Source organism: Phaseolus vulgaris, chromosome 6 (genome assembly GCF_051622355.1).
Source record: "Phaseolus vulgaris cultivar YP4 chromosome 6, ASM5162235v1, whole genome shotgun sequence".
In the NCBI taxonomy this organism is placed as follows: Eukaryota; Viridiplantae; Streptophyta; class Magnoliopsida; order Fabales; family Fabaceae; genus Phaseolus; species Phaseolus vulgaris.
Genome location: NC_143503.1, coordinates 25,590,052 through 25,605,376, shown reverse-complemented (window position 1 = coordinate 25,605,376; position 15,325 = coordinate 25,590,052). Strand labels below are relative to the sequence as shown.

General features: G+C 33.1%; 1 protein-coding gene across 1 annotated transcript; it reads right to left on the bottom strand.

Annotated features, from left to right (window-relative positions):
• Positions 1–1,216: 1,216 nt before the first annotated feature.
• On the bottom strand, positions 1,217–3,175 carry LOC137833497 (isoleucine N-monooxygenase 2). The gene is made up of 2 exons (XM_068641842.2): positions 2,195–3,175; positions 1,217–1,852 (listed from the first exon to the last, which is right to left on the bottom strand). Exons 1-2 carry the CDS (start codon positions 3,173–3,175, stop codon positions 1,217–1,219), a joined length of 1,617 nt encoding a protein of 538 aa, XP_068497943.2.
• Positions 3,176–15,325: the final 12,150 nt, after the last annotated feature.

The window sequence follows — 15,325 nt, the reverse complement described above, 5'->3', positions numbered from 1 at the left end:
CACAATTTTACCAAAAAAAATTAATTACTAAGAGTCATGCATGATAATCCTTTAGAAGAAGCTGGTTTTATGACAAGATCTTTGGTTATACTAGGAGCACTTTTGGCGAGCATTTGGTGAGCATGTTCTGTTGGACCAAGCAAGAGTAAGTGTTATCAATAGGAGTTGCGGGCAAGGTTTTGGTTGAGATGGCACATGTTGGTATAACTGTGCAACCTGCTCTTTCCTGTCTTTTTTGTAGGTTCTTGCACATAACAGATTAGAATTCATCTTAGAGTAGTGATAATTTGACACTATTACATCCATCTTATACCTATTATTTTACAAAAATACTTCTATCACATAAGAAATTTAACACTTAAAGAAGATGTAATTTGTAGCAAAGGAAAAATGGGATGTAAAAAAATCATTTTTCTTCATCTTATTAGCATGTTTTGGAGATCTGGGGGTGAGCTTTATGCTGCTGTGTTGAGAAAGAGTGTTTGGGATCCTGCTTTTTGAGTCTTGTTCTGTTGCTCTGTCATGTCAATGTCCTGTTTAGAAGCTTAGACTTTGTTAGATGATTACGTAGGGACTTCACATGCAGCTTTAATCTCACTTTTTTTTACATGTTTCATAAGGATTGGAAGATCCAAAAAATGTACCTTTAATTTATTTAATTCTAAAAAAAAAGTTGTCACTCATATACTATTATAAATATATTATAATCAAAAATTTAATTGACGTCAAGCTTATTAAACATAATTTTCTTTTGTGAAAATTTTAATAAGATTAATTCATCTAATCCAAACTAAATTCGTCTTTTTACTAGCATGATTTTTTTTTTTCAATTAAAACCGCACAACTTATCGAAAATTGTAAATAATTTTTTTTCTATCCATTTTAAATTTCCCTGGTAAATTTTTACTAGGAAGACATATGCACGAAACCAAAATTTGAAAATTTTATGTAAATTTGATGTTGCAAATGTGTACAGCTATCAAAGTGCTAGCTTATTTTGTTATTCAAAATATTTTATGAAGCTTAAGATTAGTGGAATATTACAAAAAATTTGGACTTTGAAGTCAATGATTTTCCCTAACCTTGAACTCGACCAACAGTTGAGTCCTTTTTACACCATACGACATTTAATTAAACACGAGCTTATTGTATTACAATAACATTTATTCATCATGTTAAAATATAAACCAAGATATAAACTAAATTTTGATTTAATTTATTGTTGGTATATATATAGCTGTGGTGGTAATCTTGGCTGAGCAACTGCCAGGAGTGGTTGTGCAAGAAGGATATCATGGTCTGACTCAGAGAGGTTGATGGTTGAAACATTGGGTGGTGCAGTCCAACTGAAGCCATGGAGCAATCTAGCAAATAACATCACTGTCATTGTGGTTCCAAGCATCACTCCGGGACACCCACGCCTTCCTGTGCTAAATGATATCAACTTCAAATTTGGTTCCGTCAAAACCACATCATCTCCATCACTCTTCAGGTGGCGTTCAGGTTTGAACTTGTAGGGTTCATTCCACACTTTTGGGTTTCTTCCAAGTTCTTGTCTGCTTAGTAGTACATGGCTACCCTTAGGGATGAAGTAATTTCCCACCATGGTGTCACTCATAGAGACATGGGGAGGATTAAAAGGTGCAATGGGATGAAGACGAAATGCTTCTTTTGCACAAGCCTTCACATAGTTTAGCTTAGGTATATCTGATTCTTGGACCATCCTGTCTTTTCCTACCACACTGTCCAATTCTTCAACAGCTCGATGGAGCAACTCTGGTTGGTTAATCATCTCAGCAAGTGCCCATTCAAAAGCATTTGATGGATTGTCCACTGTTGCAACCATCAATTCCTACAATGAGTTTGAATATTTATTTCAAATTTCATCTTTACAACATGCATGAAATGTAGCCAAATCAGAAGTTATTGTATAAGATCTAGAACTACCTACATGATTCCAATCCATCTTACAAACTATGTAAATGGTTAAAAGAAAAGGGTAAAACGAGAAACTGATAGAGGTGAGAAGAAAAGAGGAGAAAGATTGAAAGAAAAGAATGTGAAAGTGAATGGAAAAGAAAGTAAATGTATGTTCATAAATAAACCCCTCTCCCGCAAGAAATATGATTTGCATTTACGTGTTAGTATAAGTACAAAAAAAACAAAAAACCAGGAGAAAAGTGAAGTATATTACTATGATTTGTGCATTGATCTCTTCCAATGTTAAGGATGGGTTATTGTTGGAGTCTTTCAGAGAGATGAGAACATCAAGCCAGTCCTCTTTATCAATCTTTAATCCATCGTTCCATTGTTTGATTCTCTGTTGAACGATGGGATCATGATACTTCTTGACGATCCTCAAAGCTTCCTTCACTTTCTTCTCGTGACCATCCAAATCAAGTGCCCTCAAGCATGGCATATAATCAGAAACAGAAAAGGAATTAACGTAGTTGAGCAAATCAAAGATGGAATCGACATGTTCTACTTCCTCAAAACCGGGCCCTCCATCCTCTCTAGCCTCCCCAAAATACCTTGTATTAAAAGTAATTTTTCTGATAAGGTTTCCACAATAATGCCTTGCAGCAGTCCTAACATTCACAAGGCCAGAAATACCATCGTTCACCATTTTGCACTTGTTGTAGACGTAAAACGTAAGGTTTTGAGCTTCTTCCGTCCTTTTGTCGTGAAGCCATAGGTGCTTCTGTGGAGAAAGCAAATCATTGGTTAAAATTTTCTTCATTTTCTTCCACTGATCCCCAAAGGGCGCAAAAGCTGTTGTTGAATATCCACTAGTGATGAGTTCAGTGGACATGCTTAGTGATCTTGATGCAAAAGTTGCATCTTGTTTTCTCAAGAACTCAGTAGCAATGGTGGGAGATGTGACTGGGATAACATAGGCATTTCCTAAGCGGATACATGCAATTTCAGTGTTCATTTCTTTCATGAGATTATGTATCCACTTATGTGCAGGTTCTTTTGCAAGCATTTCAGGAAGGTTGCCTACTATAGGCCATGGTTTGGGACCTGGAGGGAGGTTTGGCTTTTGTTTCTTAGAACTCTCGGTGAAGTTAGACCTTAGGGTTTTGATCATAATGATGAAACAGGTAATTATCACAAACAAAGAAGGCCAAAAGCTTTGAAGATTTGACAACAGAAGAAATGGGGTGTTACCCATGATTTGGAAAAGTTTTGTAACTGAAAAAGGAAGAAATTAAGGAGAAGTAGTTTGGCTAAGGATTTTAGAGAAGACCGGAATGATTCATGGCAAATACTTGATACCTATTTATAGCGTAGCGGCATATTAAATATGAAAAAACACTCTTAGTTTACTTCCACATACATTTCACAATGAAATATACTATAATTTTATTTTAATTTTTTATTAACTTTATTAAAAAATATAATATTTTATTATTAAAAGGGATTGTAAAAAACTAGTGTTAAATAAAAAAAAATCATGAAAGATATGCATCACATGTTAGATTCTTAGTACGGGATATATCATGAAGAGCCAAAAACACGTGCATGGTTAAACTTCTTTAGATTTGCATGGAGAGGAAGAGATAAAATGTGATATTTTTTTTTTACGGTTTAATATTATTATTTGTCATACAACTGAATCATCCATTTTGCAATTCATACATACCTTTATACACTACAGTTTTCTTTTAAAAAAATAAAAAAATAAAGAATATTTTAAAGATGCTATTTAACCTTATTACATTAGTCAGCATAATCTTCGACAGAAAAAAAAAAAAAAAACCCTATCTAGTAAGGTAGTTTATAATAGACTGTGTGTTGTTCGTGAGCTACAACTTATAACATATTGAAAATGTGCGAAGTAGTTGTAATAAAATTGTGGTGAAGGGAAAGTTCAACGAGGTACACGAAAGTGAAGAAGGTTGTTGAAAGTACTGTATCAAAAGTAATAAGAAAATAAGTTAAAAAACTAAAATATTACAAAATTCGATATATTATACTTGGAAAACACGACTTCACATTTAAGATACTCCAGTAGGACGATTTCAACTTTTTATTTTTCATAACAATTTCTTTTTATCATTAGAAAATAAATAAATAAAAAGTATGTATTACTAAAACCACATCTTCTAGCTTATAATCCAAAAGCATTACAAACCAGCAAAATACAAATAAAAGCTAAGTTTCATATTTTGCAGTTTATGCAGAAAAATTTGCATAGTTTACCACACCCATATGTACAATTCCTTTTAATCTAGGATAGTCCAGTAGCTCTGCTGTGAACAAAAGTGTGTATTTTTCATGACATAAAAATTATACTTTGTATACATTATAAGAAAACAAAATTAAAATTCATATATCAAACATAATTTTAATAAAAAAAATATATGAAACGAAAAATGCAGCTTAAATATAACTTCTGTATCTGTTAAAAATAAAAAAGTGAAATCGTGTTTGTGGAAAAGTCTTGCTTCCCAAACATGATTTATTTAATTTTATAACTCTTCTACAATTTTTTATTTTGATAATTTCTTTAAAAAATTATATTAGACTTATAATTTTTCTCGTATAGGATACCAAAAATGATAAACACAAAAAAAAAATGAAGAAATAATACTCATACTCATATTTAACTAAATATATAAAGTTCTCCATCCCCTTTTGTAATTTCAAATCATTTCCTCTAACAACATCTATTACATGAGCTAAGGTTTTCGAATGGTGGGTAACCGGAAGAGATTAGATTCTGAGAGAAGTCAGAGGCGGATGGGAGGTTTAGGAAGGAGCGGTGGAGGCCTGAACAGGGTCGTAGGTCGTCAAGAGGTGCTACCATGTTCTTTTTCTCCAACTTTCGAGCTACATATGGGGAATACGACATGACAAGGGTTTTCAGAAATGGGCAAGGGTGAAGGAGATTTTCATCTGAAAGTGACATTTTATTATGCAACAATAGATTGAGGAAGGAGGGTACTCCAAACGACCCATAAAAAATTTGGGAGGTGGGTAAACTCTTAGGGACGTCATGTTGCGGGAACGAGGAGAAAATAATCGACGAATTTAGAAGAATGGAAGATAAAGATAAGGAGATTAAGAAGAAGTCAGAGGAGGGTATCCTACAAGAGTTATTATGATTATTGTCAATCTTAATATAAGAGGGTTGGGAGGGGGGACAAAAGCTAATTATATTAGGCATATTATTGCTAAGGAGGGGCGAATTTATTGTGCCTTCAGAAGGTTAAAGCATCTGCTCTTTCAGACTCTAGATGCTTTTCGTTATGGGGTGATAATAAGGTTGGATGGATTCACAATGAAGGCGTAAGTGGAGCAGAGAGTATGTTAACTATGTGGCATAAAGGTGCGTTTGGCTATGAGAGACATGTGATGGGAAAAGATTACATAACTATCTTTGGGCAACATATTGCATCGAAGTGTCATTGTGCAGTGATAAATATCTATGCCTCATGCAACTTGGTTGAAAATGAGTCTTTATGGGCGGAGCTGTCGAATATCAAGTGTGCACATCAGAACCTGGCCTGGTGTTTCTATGGTGACTTTAATATTGTCAAGAATGTTAGTGAAAGAAGAGAGTCTAGTGTCACGGGTAACCAAAAGAACAAAATCAGGGATTTTAATAGCTTTATTGAGAGGAATTATATGGTGGAATTACCAGTTGTAAGCAAGAAATACATCTGGTTCAAAGCCAACGATTCAACAAAGAGCAAACTCAATAGGGTGATGGTGTCGGAGGAGTGGATCCAAAAATGGTCCGGTTGTAAGCAACATGTACAATCGGGAGTGGTTTCAGATCATTGTGCCATAGTGGTGAAATCTTTAATAAGAGACTATGGTCCAAAGCCATTCAGATCCATTGATGCTTGGTTGTTGGAGTCGGGGTTTAAGGAGATGGTAGGGGTTAATTGGAGGTCATATTGTATTCAAGGTAATAATATAACCAGGTTCAAAGAAAAGCTTAAGTCTCTTAAGGCTGGCCTAAAAATATGGAATCGAGATGTGTTTGGATGTATGGTTACTAGAAAGAAGAGGATTGTCAAAGAAATTGAGGACATAGACAACCAAGATGACACCACTTCTATTGGTGAAAAGGCTAAGTTGAGAAGAACAAAGCTTTTAAGCCAGATGAGGTTACTTGACTCTAAGATGGAATCACTATGTAGGCAAAAAGCGAGAGAAAAATGGCTCAAGTATGGTGATTCAAATTCAAGGTACTATCACTTGATGCTCAGGTGGAGACATCTTAGGAATGGAGTGAAAGGCATGAATGTAAATAATTTGTGGTGTGAGGAACTTGAAGTTGTATGCAGGGAAGCCAAAAAGATGTTTCAGGTTAGATATCAGGCGACATAAGATTATGGGGTTAGACTTGAAGGTGTGGAGTTTAATTTTTTGTAACAGGAGACAAGTGCAAGCTTGGTTACTGACTTCACAGAGGAGGAAATAAAGGAAGCAATTTGGCAATGTGAAGGTTTCAAAAGCCTTTGTCCAGATGAATTCAACTTTAATTTCTTAAGGGATAATTGGGTTGTTCTTAAATAGTATATTGTGGAAGCAGTGAAGTCGTTACAGGACTCGGGATGCATCCTGAAAGGTTATAATGCTTCATTCATAACATTAATGCTTAAAGTGAAAGATCACACTTCTTTAGACCAGTATAGGCCTATTTCCCTTGTGGGAGCACTCTATAAAATTATAACTAAGGTGTTGTCATGCCAGATCAAGGAGGTTATACCGTTGGTGATTAATGCCAGTCAATCGACTTTTTTGAAAGGAAGAGGCATGTTAGATTGCGGTCAGTGAGGTAGTTGAGGAGTTATGGGAGGAGAGACTTGTGTTTAAAAGTAGAATATGCAAAAGCATATGACTCGGTCAGGTGAGACTTTCTCCTTTACATGCTTTTGAGGTTGGGCTTCCACAATAAATGGATAATGTGGATAAAAGGGTGTCTAGAGTTTGCATCGGTGTCTGTGTTGGTCAATGAAAGCCCTACAAAGGAATTTAGACCAACTAGAGGGTTGAGGCAGGGAGATCCCTTAGCCCCATTTCTTTTTCTCATTGTCGCAGAAGGGTTAACAGGGCTAGTAAGACAAGCTCTCAAAGAAAGTCTCATTAAAGGTGCGAAGGTGGGGAGAAATGAGGTTGAAGTATATGCTGCAATTTGTTGATGACACCATGTTTATGTGTGAAGATTCTTATAACAATGTTTTTACAATAAAAGCAATCCTAAGGTGTTATGAGATTGCCTATGCTTAAAGATAAACTTTCACAGATCTAAACTAGCTGGCATAAATGTTGAAAGGAATGCTCTAGGAGTATTTGCAAGTACCTATAATTAATATTATAATTAACATTATTATTAATATTATAATTAATATTATTATAAATATTATTAATATTATTATACATATTATTAATATTATTAGTATTAATATTAATATTTAATAAATCTAATAAATTTAATATTATTATCATCAATTTAATTTAACTAATTTATATCATAATTTCAAAAATAAAATAGTTATGACAATATATAAATAAATTAAATTTAAAATAAATAATATTTAAAATAAAAAAAAATATTTTATATAACATTTAAATAATTTAAATATATATTTTATTTTACTCAATTAATTTTAAATCAAACTCTTATTTAATTTAATAAATCTAATTTAATTAATTTATATTCAAAATTGATAAATTAAATAATTTATTATAACATTAAAGAAATAATTCTAAAATAAATATAATAAAGAATTAAATATTAAAATATTTATTATACATTAAAAATATTTAAATTTTAAAATTCTAAACATGCGTGGGCTATAGCGGACGCATATGTGTGGGTTCTGTGGGCAACGCAAAACGGACGCATATGCGTGGGTCGTGGCCGATGCAAAACCGACGCCTATGCGTGGACCGCGGCCGACGCAAAATTTTTTTAAAAAAAAAAAATTAAATCAATATATGCGTCCGTTTTGCGTCCAATGTAAATCTTGCGTGGGTTTTTACTCATTTTGACCGACGAGAGTAGCATCCGCAAATGGCCCACGCAAATATTTGGAAGCTAAATCAAGTTTTTCTTGTAGTGGATACTCTACTAGGACGATTTTAACTTTTTATTTTTCATAACAATAATTATGTTTTGTATACATTATAAGAAAACAAAATTAAAATTCGTATATCAAACATAATTTTAATAATATATATATATATATATATATAATGAAATTATGCATCTCAAATATTACACTACAAGAAAATCATGAAATAAAAACTAATTTTAGAGACAAAAAATAATTAGTTGTTATAGTGACTAAATTAGAGACCATTTTAGGGACTAAATAAATTTTTGGTTTCTAAATTAGTTTATATAATTAGCAACCAATGTTTTCGCTACCAAATTTAGAAACTAAATAATTGGTAGTTAAAACCTTGGTAGCTAATTAGATACCAATTTAGAAACTATTTAACAATAATAGAAACTAATTTAAAACCAATTTATTTATTTTTAGTTTCTAAAATGGTATCTAATTTAGTTACTATTGCAACTAATTATTTTGATCTCTAAAAATTGGTTTCTATTTAATGATTTCCTTGTAGTGTTACTTTTGTATTTGTTAAAAATATAAAAAAAAAGTGAAATCGTGGAAGTCTTGCTTCACAGACATGATTTATTTAATTTCATAATTTTTCTACAATTTATTTATTTTGATAATTTCTTTATTAGGTATAACAGTCTTAACTGTATATAACAGTCTTAACTGTTTTACATGTATTCTCTACTGCACTGGGTACTATTAATACCCAACCTTCCATGTATGTTTTGTATTGAATCATATAATAAAGTTTACTCATTCTCTCTTTCTTTCTGCTCTCTAAACCTCTGGTTCACTCTTTACTCTTTTATGGTATCCAGAGCAAAAAAATGGCCTCATCATCTACCACTGAACCCAATTCTGAAAATTTTTCTTCCAAGCTCGAAGCTCTTCTCCCTCATATCTTTCATACCCCAATCCCTCTGAAACTGGATCCAGACAATTTCCTTGTCTAGCAGCAACAAGTTAATGTCGCCCTTCGAAGCCTAGATATTCTTCATTTTCTAGATGGTTCTTGCATTCCTCCGCGCTTCATCTCTGTCGAGCAAGATTCTTTCCCCATTGTTAATTCCAAATACATCCAGTATGATCGTCAGGATCATGCAATCTTGGCCTGGTTATTGGCATCTATGACCTTAGGTATCCTAACTCAGATGGTTGGCATGGACACTTCAAACCAAGTCTGGGAAAAACTCCAGACCCATTACGCGTCTTAAACTCGTTCTCAAAATAAAGAAGCACAAACAGCAGTTGCATACACCCGAGAAAGACCGCTCCATCTCTGCCTACCTTCTTGATATCAAGAAAACCGTAGACCAATTGGCTGTTGTGGGTTGTCCCATTTCTATAGAAGATCACATTGAAGTTGTTCTTAATGGGTTATCTGACGAATACGATTCTTTTATCACCTCTGTCACATCCCGTCTTGACCCATACACGGTAGCAGACATTGAAGCGCTGCTTCTTGCTCAAGAAAATCGTATTGAAAGGACCAAACAATTAGTTGATCACATTCTGCATACAAATGTTGCTTCTGTCCCATCTTTTTTCTCTCATTACAACTCCAGTTTTACAAATCATCCCTCCTCCTTTCGCCCCCTGGTCCTGCTAAACTCTTTACTCTTTTATTCTTTAAAAAATTATATTAAAATGATAAAGTTTCTCGTATATAATACCAAAAATATAAATGATTTTTTTATTAACAAATAATGAATAAAATTAAAATATAAACCACTTATGAGTGTTCCAATCCATATAAAAAAAATGATAGATGAAGTCTTGATAAGATATAGTTTAAGAACTACATATAAAATAGTTTAAACATGTCGTGTTAGAGGGAAGTTTTGTCGGGAATCTTTCTAAAGCTTCGGACATAAAGGTAGTGAAGGAGGGTTTTTTATGGGAGGGTTCAACTTTGTGCGGCTAAGATACCTAGGTGCGAAGTATGTCTTATTATCAAGTGATGTGGAGGGTTATGTAGAAAAGCTTATGGAAGAAAATAAAGAATGGTTGGACGACATTTCCGCCTCTATTGTTCCTTGGTCTGAGTCTTTTGAGGTAGCGGATAAACTTTTGTGGGTTTATTGTAGAGAAATCCCTTCAAATTTCTGGAGCAATCAATGCTTTGAGCTTGTAGGGTCTCTCGTTGGAACTTTCATTGAGGTGTACGAAGCAACAACTTCATGGGAGGTTCTTGAATTTTCCAGACTTCGCATCAGAATGTTGTTAAGAGCTTTGACAAACCTGATTAAAGTCGTAAGCATTAATGATGTTCTATGCAAGATGTTTTTCGAAGAAGAAAGTTACGCGAAAGTCACTCAAGTAGGATGTTCTCACGGCAGGTGGGGTGGTGCTTCGGAGGGGAATTCTGAGGCGTGGGTGGATGGTAGCATCGAAGACGATTTTTATGTTTTGGATGGCTCTAACGTCGGAAGCGACACTGGTGCAAAGGGTGGGGAGGAGGTGTCAGCGCAATTTCCGGTAACGGTGGGGGGAAGTGCAAGGGACGGTGCATGCATGGGAGACTTCAAGGGGGATTAATCATTCAGATAACATAATTACTTATTCCCTTGAAATTCATGAGGGTGCATAAGAAAGAAAGGAATTAAGTACTGTAGTAATTAAGGAGTTGTCCAAGGGTTCAGGAGGGGCCCACTAGGGCCTGGTAATTAGTGCAGAGATGTGGCTAGAAGATTCAATTTGTGTTGGGTCAGCTTTGGCTCACTCTCGTGAAGATAGTTAGGTAAGGCATTCACTGGATTTAGGCCCTTTTCTCAACTTGATAGAATTAGTTGGTCATCCAATTAAGGTTTCCTTTGCTGACGACGGTGAGGGTTTTGGCAACTTGGGCATCAGAGAAGGTGAGGCCAGCGGCTTCGTTCACGGTGGCGTTGTCCCTTCCAGTGCTTCGTCACAACCCATTCTTTCGTTGGCAATCCATTTTAGTGAAGCACGTGACGAGGGAGACGTGACTGATGCATTCTCTATTCAGGGTTACGCTTTTATTCTTAAATGTGAGGTTATGAATGTCCCTTTCAAATATCGGGGGTTGTTATAAAAGGAATGTGTTTTGGGATGGTGTGGTGGCTAGAATCAAATCCAGATTGGGAAGATGGAAAGGTAGAAATTTGTCTATGGCTGGAAGAATTTGTCTCATCAAGTCACTTTTGTCATCTATCCCTCTATTCTACATGTCAATGTTTTTTAAGCCTGTTATGGTGATAAAAAAGATAGTGAGCATTCAGAGGAACTTCTTTTGGGGGTGGGGCTCCGAAGGGAGGAAGATCGCTTGGGTCGCATGGGAAAAGGTATGCGAGCCTCAGGAGAAAGGTGGACTTGGAGTTGTTAACATTAAGGACTTCAATCTGGCTTTGATGGGTAAGTGGATTTGGCAGTTGGGTTCTTTCGAGGGAGGTCTTTGGAAGGAAGTTTTAGAATCTAAATATGGATGGTGGAGAAATCTGAAGGAGGACATGTGTATTTATAATGCTTCCCTTTGCTGGATTGATTTGAAGAAGATTTGGAAGTTGGAGAAGTGGGGTCGTAATTTCAGAGATTGTTTAAATTGGGAAATTGGCAATGGGAAGGATATCAAGTTCTGGGAAGACCAGTGGGTTGGTAATGAGCAATTGAAGACTAAGTTCCCAAGGTTGTTTTCATTGAGTGTCGAGAAAGATATATCGTTGGCTCGTAGTGGGTTTTGGGCAAATAATGGTTGGGAGTGGTTTATGGCGTGGAAAAGAAGTCTTTTTGACTGAGAGAAGACCCAGGTTTGTCAACTTCTCAAGGTAGTGCACGACTCGTGTCCGGTCTTGGAGAAAGTGGATAGGTGAGTATGGAAAGCCAATAAGTTTCAAGAATTCTCAATTAACTCCGCTTATGGGCTTCTTAGAGGTGTCTATGAGGTGGACGGGTCAAGGATGTTTAATTGTTTTGGAGGATTAAGACTTCGCCCTCTGCTCAGGTTACGACTTGGAGGTGCTGGGAAATAGGATTGCCACTAAGGTCGATTTACATAGACGCAGGATTCCTGTCAAAAGTGTATTGTATTGCTTTTGTGGGGTTAAAGAGGAGGAGGTAAATCATTTGGTTTTCGAATGTAGAATATCCAGGCTGGTGTGGAATCTTTGTTATGGTTGGTTAGGCATTTCGTTGATAACCCTCATCCATGCTCACTCCCATTTTCTGTAGTCCTTGTTGTGTAATGCTCCGAAGTCAGTCTTATTAGGGAAGGGAAACATTTGGATCACGATAGTTATTGAGATTTGGAGTCATAGACATAAGATTATTTTTTAAAGGTGGAGTTTTGGATTATTTTGAGATCTTCTCTTTGGCTCAAGTGAAGGTTTGGTCTTGACTCTCTTCTAAATATTCCTATGCTTGTTTTTCTTTTTCTGACTGGTGTATTGATCCTTTAGTATGTCTTTATTCGCTTTAGATTGCTATTGGAGTTTGTTTTCTGACAAGGTTAGTTGTTTGAGCATTTGTTTGGGAGGTGTTTTATTGTTAGGTTAATAACATGGTTATGTTGGAAACATAATGGACACATATCTGACGTGAAGGACCATTAATAGAGAAGGTGTGAAGCTGGGTGGAAGGTATTTCGTCAACACTATGTTTGTAGGTAACAACTGTATATTAGTGCAACAATTGTTTTTTTTACACCATGTTCCGCCTACACCCCAATAAATATTAATATTTTTTTTTAATTTTTTTAATTTTAAAAATTATTTTAACATTTTGCATTTTATTTATATTTTTATTAAAAAAAATTCTTTTTTTAATTATTTTTATTATAAATATTAATATTTTGTTGTGAGTGTAAGGTGGAGCAACGTGTCAAAATATCATCACTCTTATTTTTTTTTCTAAGCAAAGGAGGTTGGTCTCCGATTACATTTGGGATTTAAGGAGAAAATTTCTTCTAATTTCTAATTTATTGTTTATTTTGAAAGTTGGTGTTCTATCACGATTTTGTTCTAAAAAAATTTAATATATTAAAAGAAGAAAAATATATATAAATTATTATTAATATTAACTCTTAAACTATATGGAACTATATTTAAAATATCGAAACTTTTACTAACTTTTTTATAAAGTTGAAACATTCCTACAATATTTTATTTAATTAATTAACTTTTAGTTTTGATAAAAAAGAGTTTCCATTAGTTAATTAATTCTTGTTTGCTATAAAAAAACGGAACTTTTACAACACAATCAAGGATGGGAAGTTGACAACTAAGATGAAGGCACATAAAACAAGTAATAGAAGAATGCGAGGATTGAAATTTAAATGGACCTCGTAAGCATGAAGTACGACACTTATGGAGTAGGAGTAGACAAAAACACACATATGTGGTCCAAATCAATATGTTCCAATTCACGTTTTAATTATTTTTTTATAGTTTTAGTGCAAAGCGTTTATATAATTTCTCAAATATGCATTATTGGGATACTATGTGGCTCACTTTTTACTCATTAAAAAATTTCTAATGCAAATAATCTTGTATTTACTTTTTATAGAATTTCAAAAAAATAATTCATGCTTATTTAGAATAATTAAAGTTACTTTTTGAAAAAAGTCATTTTATGATAAATTACTCAAACTAGCTTCAAACTAGCTTCTCATTTCAATTAGACTTTAGATTCTTTTAAGAATTTTGTTATTTTGAAATCCTAATAAAATGTATACAACTTTTAGGATGACAAATTGTACCATTACGTGAAGCAAAATCATTAATTCATAATTGTCATGGTGATAAATTTTCATTTCAAAATTGACATGAAAAGTGGTGTCATCCACAAAATTAAGTTAAGATATTTACCTTATATTTTTGTGGTTGATATTAAAAAAAAATATATGTGTAACATTGATGGTAGAAGATATGGTTCAGGCCAAAACAACATTGAAACGATATAAATCTGTATATTAAAATATTTTATTAAAAAAATAAAATTAATATACTGGAGTAAATACTTCAACTCGTATAAAGTTCTTGGACATTTTTCAATGCATGAAAAACTGACAATCCTGCAATATAACTAAAAAAAATTTAAAAACTATCTTAATAAACTACTAGAAAATCTTAAGTCTAAACTAATTTTATAAAAAAAAACATTAGTTTTTATCCGTCTCAGTTGGTAATGTATGTTTTAAGTTTGAAGAGGGAAGAAGTGGGGTCGAGGAATTGATCTTAAACGCTGCTCATTGGCATTGGCATTATTACTTTTTTATTTTTATTTTGTAAAAACTTATTTATTTATTCATTAATTATATTTTTAATTATTTTAAACATTAAAAATATTTATTTTTTAATGCATTCAAAATTAAAATTATAAAAAAATAATAATTTATTATTTATTTATTTTTAAAATGGTGTTAGATAGGGAAATAAAAAATAAAAGAGTGTTAGATAGGGAAATAAAAACAAAAGGATGCTAGATAGGGAAATAAAAACAAAAGGGTGCTAGATAGGGAAATAAAGATGTGAATGGTGCTAGATAGGGAATTGAGCCGTCCTTTTATCCCACATATGGAATATTGATTTTCTCCATATTCCATCCCAATCAATTTTGTTCCAAATTTGCATGGAGGACCAGAATCCAATAAAAAGGTTTAAGAAAAACAGAAAAGAAAGGTACTATATATAATCAATATTATGTCTCAAATAGAAAAGAAAAAAAAACTTAGAAATAAAAAAAAATTAAATTAAATATTATTTTAGAGACTAAAAAACTTTTAGTATCTAAATTAGTTTCTATTATGAATAAATAGTTTCTCAATTGATATCTAATTATCTAAATTAATTAATATTATTATTATTAATATTAATATTATTTTTAATATTATTAATATTCATAATATTATTAAATATTATTAATATTAATAAAAAAATTAATATTATTCATATTATCAACATTATTAATACTATTAATATTATTAATTTTATGCATATTTATTAGTTATGATTATTATTTAAAATTATTATTTATTATTATTGTTTATAAATATTATTTATGATTTTATAATTATTTATATTATAATAATATTTTTAAGAATGGGAGAGTAATCCTTTGGAGGTTTTTACTGTGGCTCAAAGGAACTCTTGGTCTTAAGTTACAACCAAGGAAAGATTGGCGGAGGATCCCTTGTGTTGTATGGAGTATTTGAAAAAGTGATGTTTTGCAAACTGTTCTAACTATTTGTCTAGGACAATTAGATTTGTTTGTCCAGG